This window comes from Polypterus senegalus, chromosome 2 (genome assembly GCF_016835505.1).
Source record: "Polypterus senegalus isolate Bchr_013 chromosome 2, ASM1683550v1, whole genome shotgun sequence".
Classification (NCBI taxonomy): domain Eukaryota; kingdom Metazoa; phylum Chordata; class Cladistia; order Polypteriformes; family Polypteridae; genus Polypterus; species Polypterus senegalus.
Window position 1 is genome coordinate 272,148,224 of NC_053155.1, and position 17,058 is coordinate 272,165,281.

At 38.6% G+C, this 17,058-nt stretch overlaps 1 protein-coding gene across 3 annotated transcripts in view; it reads right to left on the reverse strand.

The window, feature by feature from the left end:
• Positions 1-2,609, reverse strand: part of smpx (small muscle protein X-linked) — a 65,058-nt gene extending 62,449 nt beyond the window's left edge. The window contains exon 1 of one of the 3 annotated variants that reach the window (XM_039745573.1): positions 2,378-2,609. In XM_039745573.1, the coding sequence (XP_039601507.1) occupies positions 2,378-2,560 (183 nt within the window). In that variant the 5' untranslated portion in view covers positions 2,561-2,609. The remainder of the gene's footprint in view (positions 1-2,377) is intronic. The other 2 variants (XM_039745572.1, XM_039745574.1) reach the window with 2 other exon arrangements.
• Between the last annotated feature and the right edge of the window lie 14,449 nt (positions 2,610-17,058).

The following is a 17,058-nucleotide window of genomic DNA, read 5'->3' on the forward strand; positions in this document are numbered from 1 at the left end:
GGAGACAAAATGAGAATGAGTAGCCAGAACAAGAGGGCAAAACAAACCCATAGTCTGTTGGTAGTGGGGGTCAGAACAACAAACCTGACACTAGGGCCTACATGAATTTAACCTAACTAATATTAAGTGATTTTGCATCCTGCTGGGGATAACTGAAAGAGGAAACATCACGATATTAATATGTCACTGTTCTAACAAAGAGAAGATAACAGAGAAATTTAAAATAAAGAACCTGAAGAAGAGATCTGAGCTAACAAAACAATCAAACATTTATAAACCAGAAGTCAATTAAACACTATCATCAAGCTAAAATCATAAAATCAAGCTATGTCATAGACAAAGGCATGCAGATCAGAAGTTGTTTACCAGGATCACTAACTAAATAAATACACACTATTCTTTAGTTATTTTTCTGTAAATTAATATACATTAGATATAAAGTGCTGTCTGTGATCTTTATACCCATGTCCTTGTGATGTTACAGTTACTAACAGCTGGGCTGTTTACCTAACAATGCAGCAACAGCCACACCAAAAACTCATGATGCCTATAAAAAACAAAATGGCATCATGGGAAAGGAGGTAAAAAGTATTCAGAGTTACATTTTCTCGAAGCAAACTATGATTATATTCAGAATCCTTAGGGTATCAAATGTTAATATATGTGTAAATAATACATTAAATAAGATTTGAACTAAATAGTCTGCCTATGAACTGTTGTTTTTTCATATGCAATATAGAGTATATATTTTTTATTTCTGCTTGTTACTGTTATCACTGTATTACTGTGCTTGTCTTTTGCTTTTATTTTTGTGGTACAGTATATAAATTGAGAATTGTCAATAAAGTTGTTTTACATACATTTCTACAAAAGGGGTGGAGAAGCTCCAAGATAGATTAATTGGTTTATTGTACCAAAACAATATTATCTTAAAGTATTACCATACCCCCAACTCCACAACTACTGGATCCCAGACACGTGGGAGCACAACAGATGCTGAACTGTTCAACCTATAGACTTTTGAATTGTTGCCTTCCTTAACCTCACAATCCAAATTTCTGTTTGCACAGACATCATCTGGAGAAAATAAGACAACACAAAGAACATCTCAGCTAACTGCTGACTTCATCTTTTGTCAGGGTTCTCCTGGTGCAGATGCTGATTGTGAATTTGCATGTTGAAAAGTTCTTTATTATAAGCTAAGAATTAGCTTATTGCTTGTGTTGTGATTGATATGCGATGGTGTTGCAGTGTTTATTTTGTTGCTGTTGTGGCTCTGAGTTGGTACCATAAACAGAATAACCTTTCCATAGTGTGACTCCCAGAACTGAACCTGGTCCTTCTGCAGAGCCAATGCTCTCTGCTGGACACAGTGTGTAAGTGCACCCAGCAATATGGTATGGTATTCCCAACCCTGCACCAAATGTTGCTGAAACAGACCACACTCCTCACTCCTCCCGTCAGACAGTTTTACAAAATTTGATGCATGGTGTTCCAGACGAGAAACCTTTGAAAATTGATATGTAATTTTAATTATGCAGCAATTCTAAACACAAAAATCGCTCTTTGAAATTCACATACACAAATATCTAGAACAGGGTGGGCAATGTCGGTCCCGGAGAGCCACAGTGGCTACAGGTTTTCTTTCCAACCCATTTGCTCAATTAGAAACCAATCTCTTGCCAATTGTAGACCTTATTTAATTTTATGGCTTGTTTGCCTGCAATGTAAGGTTCTTATATCACAGATTTTTTCCTTTCCAAGGACATCATCCAAATGATTTGAAACCTAAAATGGATCATTTTCAATCTGTCAAATTTCCTATTAAGTGCTTTATTAAATTAAACAGAGCATGATGAACACACACAGATCTAAATGGAAACAAGTTAGATAGAGAACTGCTGGCTGCTTTGTCATTTACATCTTTTTGCTAATGAGAAGCCATTAAAACACAGTGAATGCAGCTGTTTAAGATTGAAACAAGCAATTAAGTGTGAGGAACCTTAACAAATGAGAACACTAAAATGAAGCATCAAAATGACACTTAATCAATAAGTGCTTCATCAGCAATAAATGACTGCTCATTAAGAAACTGGCTTGGAATAAAAAACTGCAGCCACTCCAAGACCGACATTGCCCACCCCTGATCTAGAAGATACCTTTCAATTTTGAAAACATACTTTCCTGTTGAATATTAGAAGAACATTCAGCACTGTTTAAAAGTGAAAGGATTGAATTTTTCTAAATCAACCATAAAAGTATGCATACTGTACTTTCAGTTTTCATTTAGCAGCATTTTGTTTTCAAATACTGTAATATTCATATTCATTTAAAAAGGATTCCTACATAAACACTTTAAAAACTTGTCTTCTCCTACCTTACAGCCAGAAGAACACAGCTGGCAATGTGCAAGTGAAGTACACTGATTTGCACTTCTTGAAAAGTTTCTTTCTGCTACTCCTGTATCGTTGTGTCTACATGGATCACTTGTGCTGGGAAGTGTCTTGAGGTTGTAGCCGTGAAATGTGTTGGAAGCTGCTTGCAAAGGGATTCCTACCATAACTCACATTTGTTCTTCCTAAAAATAGCCCTTAGTACATCGAGGGGCTTTTTTCCATGAAAGAGCCTGAGCAGACTAAGCCTAAAGTAAGCAAAGGAGGGCGAAAGCAGGGGATCACTAAAGAAAGAATTGCAATGCTCTGGGAGAAAATATAAGCTCAATATATTCTTACATGGTGTATTTAGATTAAAGACACCAATACCTTATACAATATGTACATAATAGTATACAAATACCATATCTGTTGTCTTTGTTTTTTCTGACATTGTGCTGTTTGGATTGCTGTACAGTGGTGACAGGTCAAGGGCAATACATTATGGTAAAGTCCATAGCAATCATCAGACATTTGCTGATAAGCTACTTGTCTTGCCTCATGGATGCTTTCATCTATTTAGTTTTAATGGTTATAAAAATTAATAAAACAGAAAATACATATCACTCCCAAGAGCTTATTAAATAAGCTAGGTGAATAACAGCTTGGCTACCCGATTTGAGGGTAAAATGCAGTCTGCCATATGTTTATATTAATATAGCATGTTTTATGGTCAAAATCAACCCAAATCAGTCTGACCACACACATATAGTGACCATTTTAGAATTTACAGTTTAAATGACTTTCCAAGGGTCACAAAGTGAGGTTTGAACGAGTGACCTTTTGGGTGTACAATAGGCCCTCCTATCATTAAACAATATCATCAGTTATGATAAAAAATACACAGGTTCTGTAGCCAAATTTGCAATTTGTATAACTTTATCATAAAGTACTGCTAATGAAATATACTGACATTGTCTTTACATAGAAAATAATATTCTCTTGTGTACAAGAGCCCCATTTAACACAACAAAATCCACAAATGCATATGTTGTAGACCTAATTATTAACCCTTACCAGTGTTGTTTAAAAACAGGTGCCATTAGAGTAACCTCTCTTCTTCCTGATCAATAATCCATTCCACCAAAGTGCTTTCCCTATCTTCGTCTTTTCAGGCAGTGGTGAAGCTCTAGTGTTTGCCTGTAAGGTATTTTAGCTGACCTAATTCACAAATCTGAGAGGAATTGAGTGATGCAATGGATTATTTGGCACAAAATCTCTGGATTTAAAACTTACTTGAAAAAAGCTGCAGGACACAAAGTGCTTGGAATTAAAGAGAGAGTGATAATTTAACACTTTTTCTTTACCAATGGTGCTACACACAATGAAGGATTTTTTTTCCATCCATCCATCCATTATCCAAACCGCTATATCCTAACTACAGTGTCACGGGGGTCTGCTGGTGCCAATTCCAGCCAACACAGGGCGCAAGGTAGGAAACAAACCCTGGGCAGGGTGCCAGCCCACCGCAGATGATTTGTTTTTTATTGCTCTAAAATTTAAAAGACAAAAATACAAGTCACATATTTCACATATAGTTTTGTTACCTGCTGTCGTTGTGCCATTCATGTATCACACAGTTCAAGTAGAAAGAGCATGATTTCAACAGTTTCTTCCTGTTTTTAAATGTTCTTAAATTGTTATAACTGTATGTGTGTGAAATACTCCTCGTGCCACAAGCTTTATGACAAATGTGGTAAAAAAAACTAATTTCCCATCTGGTAAGTTTTATTTACAGCACATCATACTGTATAGCTGGAGGGACAGTGATTTCATCAAATATGTCTAATCCTGTAACACCTCCCTTAAACAGACTGAGCCCAAGGGTACAATGAAAACTGGAGCTAATTGAAATGAATAATGAATGACGACCTCCGGATAATCACACCAGTATTGTGGGTTCAGCTGATTAAAAGCGGCCCCAAGGCATAATGTTACAAGCACCATACTTCACTGCAGGTATGGTGTTCTTTGAGGTGGGGACAGTGCTACATTGGCATTAAACATAACTGGAAGAACCTCGGCCAAAATGCTCCATCTTGATGATCTTACCTACCCACTGAAATGTTTGCATCATCACTCCAGTCTCGGCTATTGAAACTCTGCAGCTCCTTCAAAACTATTCTTTACATCTCTGCAGCTTATCTCATAAATCCCCATCTTATTTGCACAGAGAGCTTTCAGGGACAACCCTTTTTAAGCAGCATCTAGATGATGTACCTTCCAATTCCTGATAATTAACCCAGCAGTGTCCACTGGGAAACCCAAACATTTGGATATTGTTTTGGACTCTTTTCCTAATTCATGCATTTGTACTATTTAATCTCTGACTTGTATAGAATGCTTTTAAGTCTTCATTTCCACAGCTGTGCTTTACATTTACAGCCTGAATAAAGAGCCTGTGACTTTGGAGTTTTGAACCTAGAAAATGTAGCCACAGCTTTAATGATTCATTGGTGGTGGCCAAATATTGGCCAAATGTGTCCTCACTGAACAATTCTTTCCTGCCTGTGTACACTTAGAGCTTCCACAACACTGATGCTGAATGCTTATTTAAACAGTATATATTTTTTCTTATTAAGTTTTGAACTTAAAACAATATCACTTTAGAAACTACTTTTGATTTTCAGTGCTTTGCAATAACAAACCCAAATTTTAGCATAGAATTTGTTATTCAGCAAAATTACAAAATTGATAAACAGACTGAAAACGTTTTCATGGCAATTTAAAGGCCATCATTAAAAGTAAGGATTCCATAATTAGAATTAAATATCTTAATACTAACATGGTACAGTGGCATGGTGCTTAATGTTGTTGCTGTAGATCTGCAAAGGACTGGGCTGCTTCCTGTCTTGTACCCAGTGCTGCTGTGAAAGACTCGTGTGACACTGAAATAAATTAACTTTGACAGCGGATGGACCGCAACCCTGAACTAGATCAATTGGGTGTAATGTCAAGTGGAGAGATGCACACTTAAGTGTAAATACTTGGTTGCAGGAGGTTCCCTATGAAGAAACAGTTGATCTACTGAAGGTCAACTTAGAAAGAGCTTCAGCTTTGTGTTCAGAAGAGTTGCATTTTTTACTTACTGGCAACTGTCCTAATTTATTATTCTTTAAAACACATTTACAGGATCAAGAAAATGTTACTATAGATATCATTGTTCAACTAATGCCATATCACATTTGACTGACGTGAGTCTGAAAAATTAGGCCAATCCATAATTGCCATCTGCAGGACACATCTTCATTTAAAATAACATCTAGCTAGCAAAATCAGCTTTCACACTCTGCTTACCCATTAATTTGGCTCTGGCTAGGTGCACTTTTTCCCAATTTAAATCAAATTATTCCATACAAAACACTATACCTTATAAATAGTAGTCATTTCACTTCACAGTATAAAATATTATGCAAAAGGAACACTGCACAAATGTACATTATTATGAAGGATTATATTAGAATAAATCAGCTAATTTCAGCCACTTTCTCCTTAGGGTAACAGACAATTCAGTTATCCAGAGACATGCAAATTTTATAGGAGATACAAAATAAATTAGAGATTGGGTGCCACAATTTAAGCATATTTAAGTACAATAGCTGTCACAGTAAATATCACATCAAATGGTTTGAGGATTGCTCCTTGTAGTATCTTACCACCTAACACCCTGGCTCTGATATTAAAAACTAGCATTGTGATTTAAGCATTTTTTTGAGAAGCTATATTTCTGGTGATTAAAAGAACCAAAAAATAGTGACCATGGTAACTGATGCTTTGGTTGGTATTATTCAACCAGGAGAGAATGTAATATATATCAATCACCTCTATCTTCCTTCTCTTCTGCTACAACCAATGCTAAGGTGAATCTCTTTCAAAGCAGAAGTAGCAACACTACTGATACTCATAGATCTCTCACGTCAACCCTCCACAACCTCTACCCCCATCTTCCTTGATTGCAGATGTCTTTCCAACCTTTTTTCAAGACAATGTGGCTCTTCTTTCTATCCAAAACACTTGAAGTTGCTGTCTCTAATCAAGTCACAACCTTCCTTCTACTGAACACATCTAATTAGTCAGACTTTACGAAGAGCCACTCCAACAAGATCATTTGAGCCATCAACATTTCAGCTTGAATCTTCAAAGGTCTCATTGATATTGCAACCTGGATGAAGGAGCACCATTTCCAGCTCTTTTCAGCTTGGCTCATTGTCACTAATACTAGTCATGTCAGTATGCAGCTTTTGGGTGGTGACCATCTATCCTTCACTGGCCAAATGCAATTGGCTCTCTATTTTGCAGATTCAGTCTATATATCATCTGCAAGATCAGATCATATCTGATGGAGTATTAAGCACAGCTCCTGGTCCAAGCTTCAGTCTTGACATGTCTGGACTGCTGCTACTCTTGGCTGGCTGGAGTTCCAAAATTTATTACCAAGTCGCTTCAGATGATCCAAAATGCAGCAGCATGCCTGGCATTCAACCACCCATGGCAGGCACATGTCACTTCTCTTACCTCCCTGCAGCAGCATACATTAAGTTCAAATCATTGATGCTCGCCAACACAGCAGTCAATGGGTCAGCACCAATACATATGGGGACACTTGTGAAGTCCTATGCTTCATCTCACCATCTCAGGTCTGCTGATAAATAATGTGTGGTGAGGCCACCTTTGCATGATAACAAATCTCCATTCCATCACTTTTCATTTGTAGCTGGTAAAATGAGCTGCACACCTCTATCTGAACTTCTGCTTCCTCCAACATGTTTAAGAAACATTTGAAGACTCTCTTGTTCTGTGAATCTCTGCCTAATTGATAATGGCTTTGATAGGTTCTTGTAACTAAGGGAGTGTAATTAGCCTACATTTCATTTAGAGCTCTTCATTTGTGACGATCAATTTTGCAACCTAAGTTTCTGCAATCAAAACGTTTCTGGATATTTTCTAGGATTTATAGTGGTTTCGTGTTGAATCTTTTTTATAGTGAAATTAAAAACAGTAGGCAGTAGGCAGTAGTCGTGGCAGGGGGATTTGACATTATAAGGTTAGCAGTTATGTTACTGCTTCCTACACACTTTGTAATGTCAAGCAAGTCACTTAACCTGTGCTCCAATTGTAAAAAAATAAAAAATAATAAAACCTAGCCTTATTTTCTGACAATAGATGCCTTGGGCAAACATGCCTTTCCAATATGCAATAACAAGAGATGTGATGTAAAGCATATGGAACTCTTTGTACAACAAACAACAACTCAAAGTTCTAACATAACATTATACTATCCTAACAGCCTCAGATGCAAGGCATCTTTAGGATGTGGGAAGAAAAACAGGCAAATACAGATGAAAAACACTCAGAGATGTGAAGAACATGCAAACACCATACTGACATTGAGTGCATATGGGAGTAAAACCCAGGACACAGGATCTGCACGGTAGCAATGCTATCCACCACATCACTGTGCTGTTGAAATAAAGCTGTATGCTAACAACATCAAGGGGTATTTAATGTGTATTTAAAGTTTTTTACAAATACATATATATCATTTCTAATACTTTCGCTTTTCAGTCATTGCACATTCTTGGACTATTTAAGCTCACATGCATATTCATATTTATTGTTATTTGCACACAGTGCGATTTGATTTAAAGCTGCTTGCTTCCTAAAGACTATTGAGTGTATTATACATAATACAAATAATAGGCAATGAGTACAACATCTTACATTCAGGCACAAATGGCTTTTGAGGTATTGTATGATCAGAAGATAAAAACTGTCCCTAACTCTATTGGTGTGAGTGCTAATAGTCCTCTAAGATTTACCAGAATACAGTAAGGAGAAAATGTCCATGCAGGATGCCTATCCTGGGTATGATGTTAAACTGCATCCAGCCCTGCAAGCAGCCCTCCAACTTGCAGGGAAACCATGGGGGTTGGTGGCAGGACTGGCACTCCAGCCACTGTAAAAAAAAAAACTTCACAAAGCTGTAAGATGGCAGAAAGGACTCCTTTTTGCTCTCTGCGGGAGTAGCTCTGCTGTAGCCTCCCATAGGAAGGCTGCCTGCATCATGAAGGGGATGGGGGAAAGCCCTCAGGAGCCCCATCCCCGGAAGAGTCGAATCCATCAGAGAGCCAATGGGGTCAAGCCTGTTGGGGGTCAGAACTGGTGTGCTGCTGAGGGGTCATCTGGTGCATGGCAGCACATTGGGTCCCAATTTGAGGCAGCCCGTCCAGGTAGGCACGTGGAATGTCTTGTCTCTCCGGCATGATGATCATCTTCCTGTGCTGTTGGAGGAACTGCATAAACTCCACATTCCAGTGGCAGCGCTCTCTGAAGTGTGCAGACCTGGGACTAGCCAGATCTCTGTAGGTGGATACACCATTTATTGATCTAGTCGCTCTGATGGCAGTCATACCCGGGGAGTAGCTGTTGCTATAGCGGTTTCTTCTGATGGTGTCCGATATCATTCCTTTCAACGCTAATATTATGAGACTCAGATTACAGTACTCCCTAGGTGCCTTGTCTGTTGTCTCAGTGTATGCTTCGACCGTGGTGAGTGATGTCTCAGTAAGGGAGACATTTTATTCACAACTTCAATCTGTCGTTGATGGGTTCCCGTGAGGTGACACTCCTCTGGTCATGAGTGACTTCTATGCAACCACTGGTACTGACAGGGGATTGTCTCGGTCCCCATGGGTCTGGTGACTTTGGTAAAAGTGGCTCCATGTTCCTTGACTTTGCAAAAGGTCAGGATATGCAAATTGCTGAATCCTAGTTCCAGCGCCCAGAGTTGCATCGTTGGACTTGGTACTCCAATACTGGTGATGTGGTGAAGGAGATCAATCACATCCTCGTGGGCATACGCTGGATCTACAGAAGTGCCAAGTTTGTTAATTCTTACCACAGACTTCTTGTTGCTACTCTGAAGATCCAGCTTAGGTCCAGTAGGTTACCACTCACTAAGAAAATGAGGCTGGACTTGGCCAGAATCCAAGATCAGGCTATTTCTAACAAGTTTGCATGCAGTTTGTGTGAGGAACTTGCTGATTTGTGTGCAAATGCTGATCCTAATGTAATGTGGGAGACATTCTGTGACAAGACCCGGAAGGTTGCTGAGGGTTGTCTTGGTGTTACCAGTAATCTGAGAAGAAGGTGTTTCATTTCGCAGGGCACCTTGAATATCATCGAGAGGAGTCACAGCGTATGGCTTGATGGCAACTCCGGTCTGTACCGGGAACTGAAAAGGACGACTGCAAGGGCTCTGAGGGCAGATAAATAGGCATTTGTTAGAGGAATCTGTGAGCAAGTGACACACCATCTGTGGTCTAGCGACCCAAGTCCTGCTTACAGAGGAGTTGAAGCATTATACACATCTGATTCTGTTCCTCGGAGAGTCACAGTCAGGGTGGCTCCTTATGGATGACACTGCAGTTGTGACCTGCTGGATTTGCTACTTTGAGCAACTGTTCAAAGCTGATCTTCTGGGTCCACAGTTCTTGAGGCTGATCCTCCAATTAGCTGTGAACAAGCCAATCTCACTAAGATTGCACAGGTGGTGAGCCAGCTGAGGGATCTGTGGTATCCAGGGTAAACTTCATCAAGCTGGTGATAAAGCTGTCCTCCTGGAATTGTAAGCAATCTTTGCTTCCATTTGGGAAACTGGCATCATCCCAACTGACTGGAAAATGGGACTTGTCGTCCCTATCTGGAAAGGGAAGGGTGATCGCCTGGATTGTGGCAACTACAGGGGGATAATACTGCTTTTGGTGCCGGGTAAGGTCCTTGCTAGGGTCATCCTCAATAGGATCCATGATCACTTGCTCACCTACCAGTGACCAGAGTAGTCTGGTTTATGCCTAGGAAGTCTACCATCAACCGCATCCTGGCACTGAGGGTTCTCATGGAGCGCAAACGTGAATATCGGCAGAGTTTCTTTGCAGCCTTTGTTGATTTTCATTTAAAGCGTTCAATTCAGTTGGTGGGATCCCCTCAAGGTTGCTGAATATCATGGCCAGCCTATACATTGTTACTATAAGTGCTGTGCAGAGTGGAGCAGAACCTCTGTGTTTTTCCCAGTTGATTCTGGGGTTTATCAGGGGTGTGTTCTTGCTCCTACTCTGTTCAGTGCTTGCATGGACTGGGTGTTGGGCAGGGTCATGGGGTCCAGCAGCTGTGGGGCATCTGTTGGTGAAGAAAGATGAACTGATCTTGACTTTGCTGATGATGCCGTGATCTTCGTGGAGTCTGAGTATCTGGGCTTGCGAGTGTCCTGGATAAAAACCAAGATCCAGGCCTTTAATGGCCTCTTGGGCACACTCTGTCTGCGAACAGAATGTCAGCTTTGTCGAGAGGTTTACTTACCTCGGCAGTGACATTCATGTGTCTGGTGACTTTTCCTATGAAGTCAGTAGATGGATTGGGGGAGCATGGGGGGTCATGACATCGCAGGAAAGGGGTGTATGCTAATATCTATGCAAAGGGACAAAGATCCAAGTCTTTTGCGTCTTGGTGCTTCCTGTCTTGCTATATGATTGCGAGACATGAACATTATCCAGTGACCTGAGATGAAGACTGGACTCCTTTGGTACTGTGTCTCTTCTGAGAATCCTTGGGTACTGCTGATTTGATTTTGTGTTGAATGAGCGGTTGCTCATGGAGTCCCGAATGAGGCACATTACCTGCATTGTGAGGGAGTGTCAGTTACGGTACTATTCAGGTACTATTCGCAGAATTCTCATTGTTGAGGAACCGAGCAGCTGGACTATGCCAAGGGGGCGTCCACGTAACACCTGGCTGGGGCAGATGGAGTGTTATTTCTGGATGGTGGGATTGGACTGCGTTTCTGCCTGGGGGGTTGCCAACCAGCATCCCAAGCTGTTTTGTCGTGTGGTGGGTGCATCAACGCTCTGTACCAGTGCATGCTACCCAAGCTGACCTGACCTAACCTGGGATGGCTGAGCTCTTTAACAATGCTGTTTGGCTCACTAAGGCACATTGTATTTATACGTCCTAAACAGAGTAGAGCTCTAAACCAACTTCACCACCCTCAATAGTACTTTGTGATCCTGAGCTGTGCAAGTGTCATACCAGTATGTCATGCAGCCAGTCTGGATGAACATAAGAACTTTGACAAATGAGAGAAAACAATTCAGTCAATCAGGCTTGTTTGTTTAGCTAATAGTGGTCCCAATGTCTCATCCAGATACTTCTTAAAGGTTGTTAAGATTTCTGCTTCTGCTACATCTCTACTGTGCACCTATAGAGGTTTGTGAGCCAAGAATTTATAGATATATGTCATAAAAGAGTTAAACTACTGACTTAAAGTCACAAGAACAATTGTAAGACCATTGCTAATATTGAAAACAGTCATTGAACGTTAGAAATAAACGCAATAAAAAATCAAGCACTGGATCTCCTGTCTCAGTTACTCAGATCCTACATTGATAATGAACTTTAAATCTATATTAAGACTACAGCAACTAGATAAATGACATTCATACAGTAATATTACTTTATAACTAGGAACAAATATAATGAAAATGTATATTCCTTAAGTATATTAATATTTGTATAAATTGCTCAAATGAATTATTACGGAGCATGCAAAATTCTTTCAGGTCAGTGAATCACATATCAGGAAGGAAAACAAAATCTTAGACAGCACAATCTGTAATATTCAAATGCTTACCCTCACCAAAATGATTTTATTTAATAGTAAAAGTCAAAACATATTGAGTCCTATTTTTTTGTTGTTATGTTCATAATATATGTTTGATATAGAATACAGTAAAGATCTATGCAGTGTAGTACAAAAGATATTAAAATTTATAATGCAACAATGTTTAAGAAAGTAAAGATATAAAATAAATACTTACTTCAAAATAAGATTTGGTACAATGGTACAATGTTGAAATTCAAAATCTGAATGTTAGACGCTAAATTCACAATCTGAGTACTAGGCCAGGTGTTCAGATATACAAATGAAATGGGAGAATGTGGTCAGTGTGCTTATGTATTGTATATGCAAACATGGTTTAGTATTTGTTTGGAGGTTTTTTTTAAACCACAGAAGGTCTGTCTTATGTTTAAAAACAGAGCTTTTACATTGTACTGCAGACTGCAGTAAGTACTAAAGCACAACTGTTAGTATGAGTTCAGAAAAAATATAACTTTTTATATACTATGGCAGCTGTGATAGCTATGACTGCCACGATATGTATTATAGTAAACAGTACAGTGTCAGAGGAGGCCCATTCTGGCACTACTGGGTGTGAGGAGTTGATTTGTTTAGAACCTTTTTGTTGTTTTTTTTTTTGTAAAACTCAAGTTATGTGTATGGAGTGTTATATGACTTTAAAAAATTAAATAAAATCAAAATATATAGGAAACCAACCCTAGATTTGATACCAGTCCATCGCAGGGCACAGACACATTCATACTCACTCATATCAGACAAGTCCTTTGAGGATGTCAGGTACCAGGCATGAATGGGCTTAGAATTGAATCTAGGTCCCTAGGCCCTTGTATGAGCCAACAGCAGCACTGATAAAAATGCCATTGTATTCAGTAAAAAGAAGTTTGTGTATTGCCTTATATGTATACTAGGTTTATGGAAAATCAAGTTTAACTAAAATAATACATTGAAGCTGTTGTTTTCAGATGTCCATTTGCCATGAGCACTTTTCCATTATAGACTCTCTGCAACAGCACCGCAAACAATTTATCATTATTACAATGTTATCACAAGATTACATGTAGGTTTCCAAAAGTTACTTAGCAATGTTACTGCAACGATCAAATGGATAATTCTTTATCTTTCCTCAGAATGTTATCTAGGAATGTTACCAAACATCCAGTTGGAGCTATTTAAAGAACTCATAATGTGCAGTTTTAGTGGCTGCTACCTGACAGTTTTGTTTGTCTATATTTTGCATTTTGCCCCCAGTGTTTTAGCGATAGCTCTACCAGCCAATTAATCTATGCTGGAGAGTGCAGAGTCTCAGAATTAATACATTTTACATGAAAAGCCAGAAATATTCAAATACTGAAAACAAAAATGTTTCATTATTTAAATACAACTACAAATGTAGTCATCTTCCCCTTCATCTTCAGCTTAAACATCAGACCTGGGCTTCTCCCATCTTGCCTAAAATAAAAGTATCAAGAAAGCTAAAGTGATATAGTAGTGAAATGTTAATTATATTGAAATATTCTTCATCTTACAGAGAAATATCAATACTTTACTTGCTTTTCTCTACATGGTGCAGTTTTTAGAGTTTCTCCTGTTTTGTTCTCTATTTCTGTAGATATTACTTTGTGATTGTTTTTCACAGCCCTTGTACGGCACAGTGGGTTTCATATAGCACACAGTAATGACCTGGCAAGATAACAAAGCAAAACAGTAATTTGACAAAACAGATAAACAAAATGAAAACACTACATGCTTATGTTTAGATTGCTTAGATACGCATAAATTACTTAAGTAATATCTCTTCTTTGATAAAAAGACGCCCAAACTGAAATTTTAAAATTTTCCCTTCAGTTTTACATTTTGTTCCCTTCAGATAGGCTGATTTATGAAGAGCCTCTGCCAATTGAGCCAAAGTGGTGGATCTAATGAAATAAAGCATTTACTTATTTAAAAGATATAAAAGGTTTGGATTATCAAAATTACAACAGTCAAACACTATGATACTTTAAGAATATGAGTTTTATAATTTAAATGCAAACAGGTAAGGCAGTGAAAGGTAAACACAGTGCCGCACACAGCACCTTCTGGATTTATACAGTGGAGGTCAGTTGCTGTTGGTGATTGGCAGGTGGCCCCACCTCTTGAGAAATCACCTACAAAACACATAAGATATATCCAAGGCATTGATACATAGACAAAATAAAAATCAATTAATACAAATAATAACCAATATTAATTTAAAGAAGATAATCAAAAATGAACAAAAATGATATAAAACAAAGACATAAAACAGACATTTTTAATTACATTATGTGATATGAGGAGGAACCCTGGCTGAAGCATGACTAGACTGAAACAAGAAGGCTACATGAAAAAAAAAAATATTTTTTTGTTGATTTGTTGAGTACAAATAGTAATAGTGGCAAAATCTAAACCACTTTTGTATTGAGCTTTATGCTTTCTTTGAGGGAAGTGGAGAGGTTCTTTACTTCTCATTTAGTTTTCAAGTTTTCTGTGACACCATCGAAAAATGCAAATAAAAACAGAAAGCAGTGATAAGCAAATGATAGTAAATGACCTTTGTTCTGAAAACAACATAAGAGCTCATTTTATTGTTGTTTTAAAAATTAATACTTATTTTAGTTTCTATACTTGTGAACTGTTCTAAATCAAGTTTGAACAGTAATATATTTACCACTTTACAATGTTATCATTCCTTCTCATAACATTTAATAAATATTTACAGTAGTTACTGAAGGCATTAATATATTTAGTGTTTCAGTTGTAATTTTGTCCCATTTTTCTTTCAAATAAGTCTTAAGGTGTGGAACAGTATTGGGTCTTCTCAAATGAGAATATCCACAACATAGTCTTAATTGGGGCGGCACGGTGGCGGAGTGGGTAGCGCTGCTGCCTCGCAGTTAGGAGACCTGGGTTCACTTCTCGGGTCCTCCCTGTGTGGAGTCTGCATGTTCTCCCCGTGTCTGCATGGGTTTCCTCCCACAGTCCAAAGACATGCAGGTTAGGTGCATTGGTGATCCTAAATTGTCCGTAGTGTGTGCTTGGTGTGTGTGGGCTTGTATGTGAGCGCCCTGCGGTGGGCTGGCGCCCTGCCTGGGGTTTGTTTCCTGCCTTGCACCCTGTGTTGGCTGGGATTGGTCCAGCAGACCTCCATGCCCCTGTAGTTAGGATATAGTGGGTTGGATAATGGATGGATGGATATTCTTAATTGGGGACAGGTTAGGACTGCAAGCAGGCCAACTGAACATCCACACCCTCTTCCTATGCAGTCATGTCTTTATAATGCATGCAGAATGTGGTTTTGCAATGTCTTCCTGAAATATGCATAGAGAGAGAGAGAAGTTGAGAACATGTGCTGATTACAACCTGTTGCTGCACCCACCACACAATGAACCACTCAGATTGGGCTCCAAGTGCAGTGGGTGATAGGCATCAATTGAAATGATGTTGTCTTGGTGTCTTCATAGAAATGCAAGTTACCCTTGCCCAGGGTACTAGCACAGTCCCATACTATCACAGATGCTGGTTTCTGGACTTGAAGTTGTTTACAGTCAGGATGGTCTTTTACTTCTTTGGTCCAGAGGAGACAACATGCATATCCTCTGAAAAAGACATGTTTCCACTGTGTGATGGTCCTCCTGATGCCTCCGAGTCGACAGAAGTTAATAACTCCTGGATGCTGTTAACATATGGCTTCCTTTTTGCACAGTACAGTTGTAACCAGCATTTAAGAATATAACTATTCAAAGGGTATTTTATGGAATCCAAAATTCAGAGTACAATTTTATGATTCAATTAATTTGTGAGCCACCAGACATTTTTTTAGAAGTGAGAGTCACAATTCCTGGATGAACATAAGAGGCAATATTTAATATCAAACTGATTTGACTGTCATTTGTAAGAAGTTCTGTAGAAGAGGAGCCTGTAAAGAAACTGTAAAGTGTAGATTTTATTTTGAAATTTAAATGCATCCAATAATGATGGAGTAAAAAGAATTTTGCTTTAAATTATCCCTGCAGAATATGCAGAGTTGAAAGTGGATTGGTTTTCTCAGACAATCTTCTTTTTGCAGTTGACCATCCCATTGTGTTGCCATTGACCTCTGTTTTGAACCAACCTGTTGTACAGTTCTGAGATCTCAACAGAGTTAGTCAAACGAAAACCACCTTAGGGTGCTATTTTCTTGGTCAATTTGACTTTGTTTCAGGTGGTGTGTTAATGTGTCATACATTCTCCTTGAGCCCTTATGAAGGTTGGTCTTCTTTAAATATGATGCAGGAAAAAACATTTGTTTTTTTGTTTTTCAAAAATATGTTCCTACCGTTAGACTACCCAATCCAATCCTCTTTTACTCTTTTATATTCCCTGAGCTATTTCATCCACTGCTATAGCTGCATGCACACCATCATCCATGTATTTACACGTCTCTATTGAACTGCAGGTAGTGACAGAGGGCAGACATTGGACAGCATTTGTGGCAGTAGGAGAGCGTCATATGAACTGTTAGAGCATGGATGAAAAAGCTATTTGTCATGTTATAATACCGACTTTAGGTTATAGTTCTAGTGATAGTGAATCATGCAAAGGTAATGATTTTGCATAAACAGTAAACACTGATACCATTTCTGAATGTGCATGGTTTAAAAAGAGCTTTGGGCAACTTTCAAAGCTGCTGTTCACTGATGTCTTAAGTAAAATGTAGAAGTACAGAGGATCCCTTACAGAATTTCAATCTTTTCATAACTGATGGTACTTAGATGTGATTGTGACTGAGTCTAATAGACAAGCACAGAAATTTGTCCAACACTGCAGATTGAAACAAAATTCCAGGTTGCTCATTTGGTCCATTTGCCAGTTGTGATGTGTTGCTGGCTCTCTTTGCATTTATTGTATATAATAATTCAAAAGTCTAACATT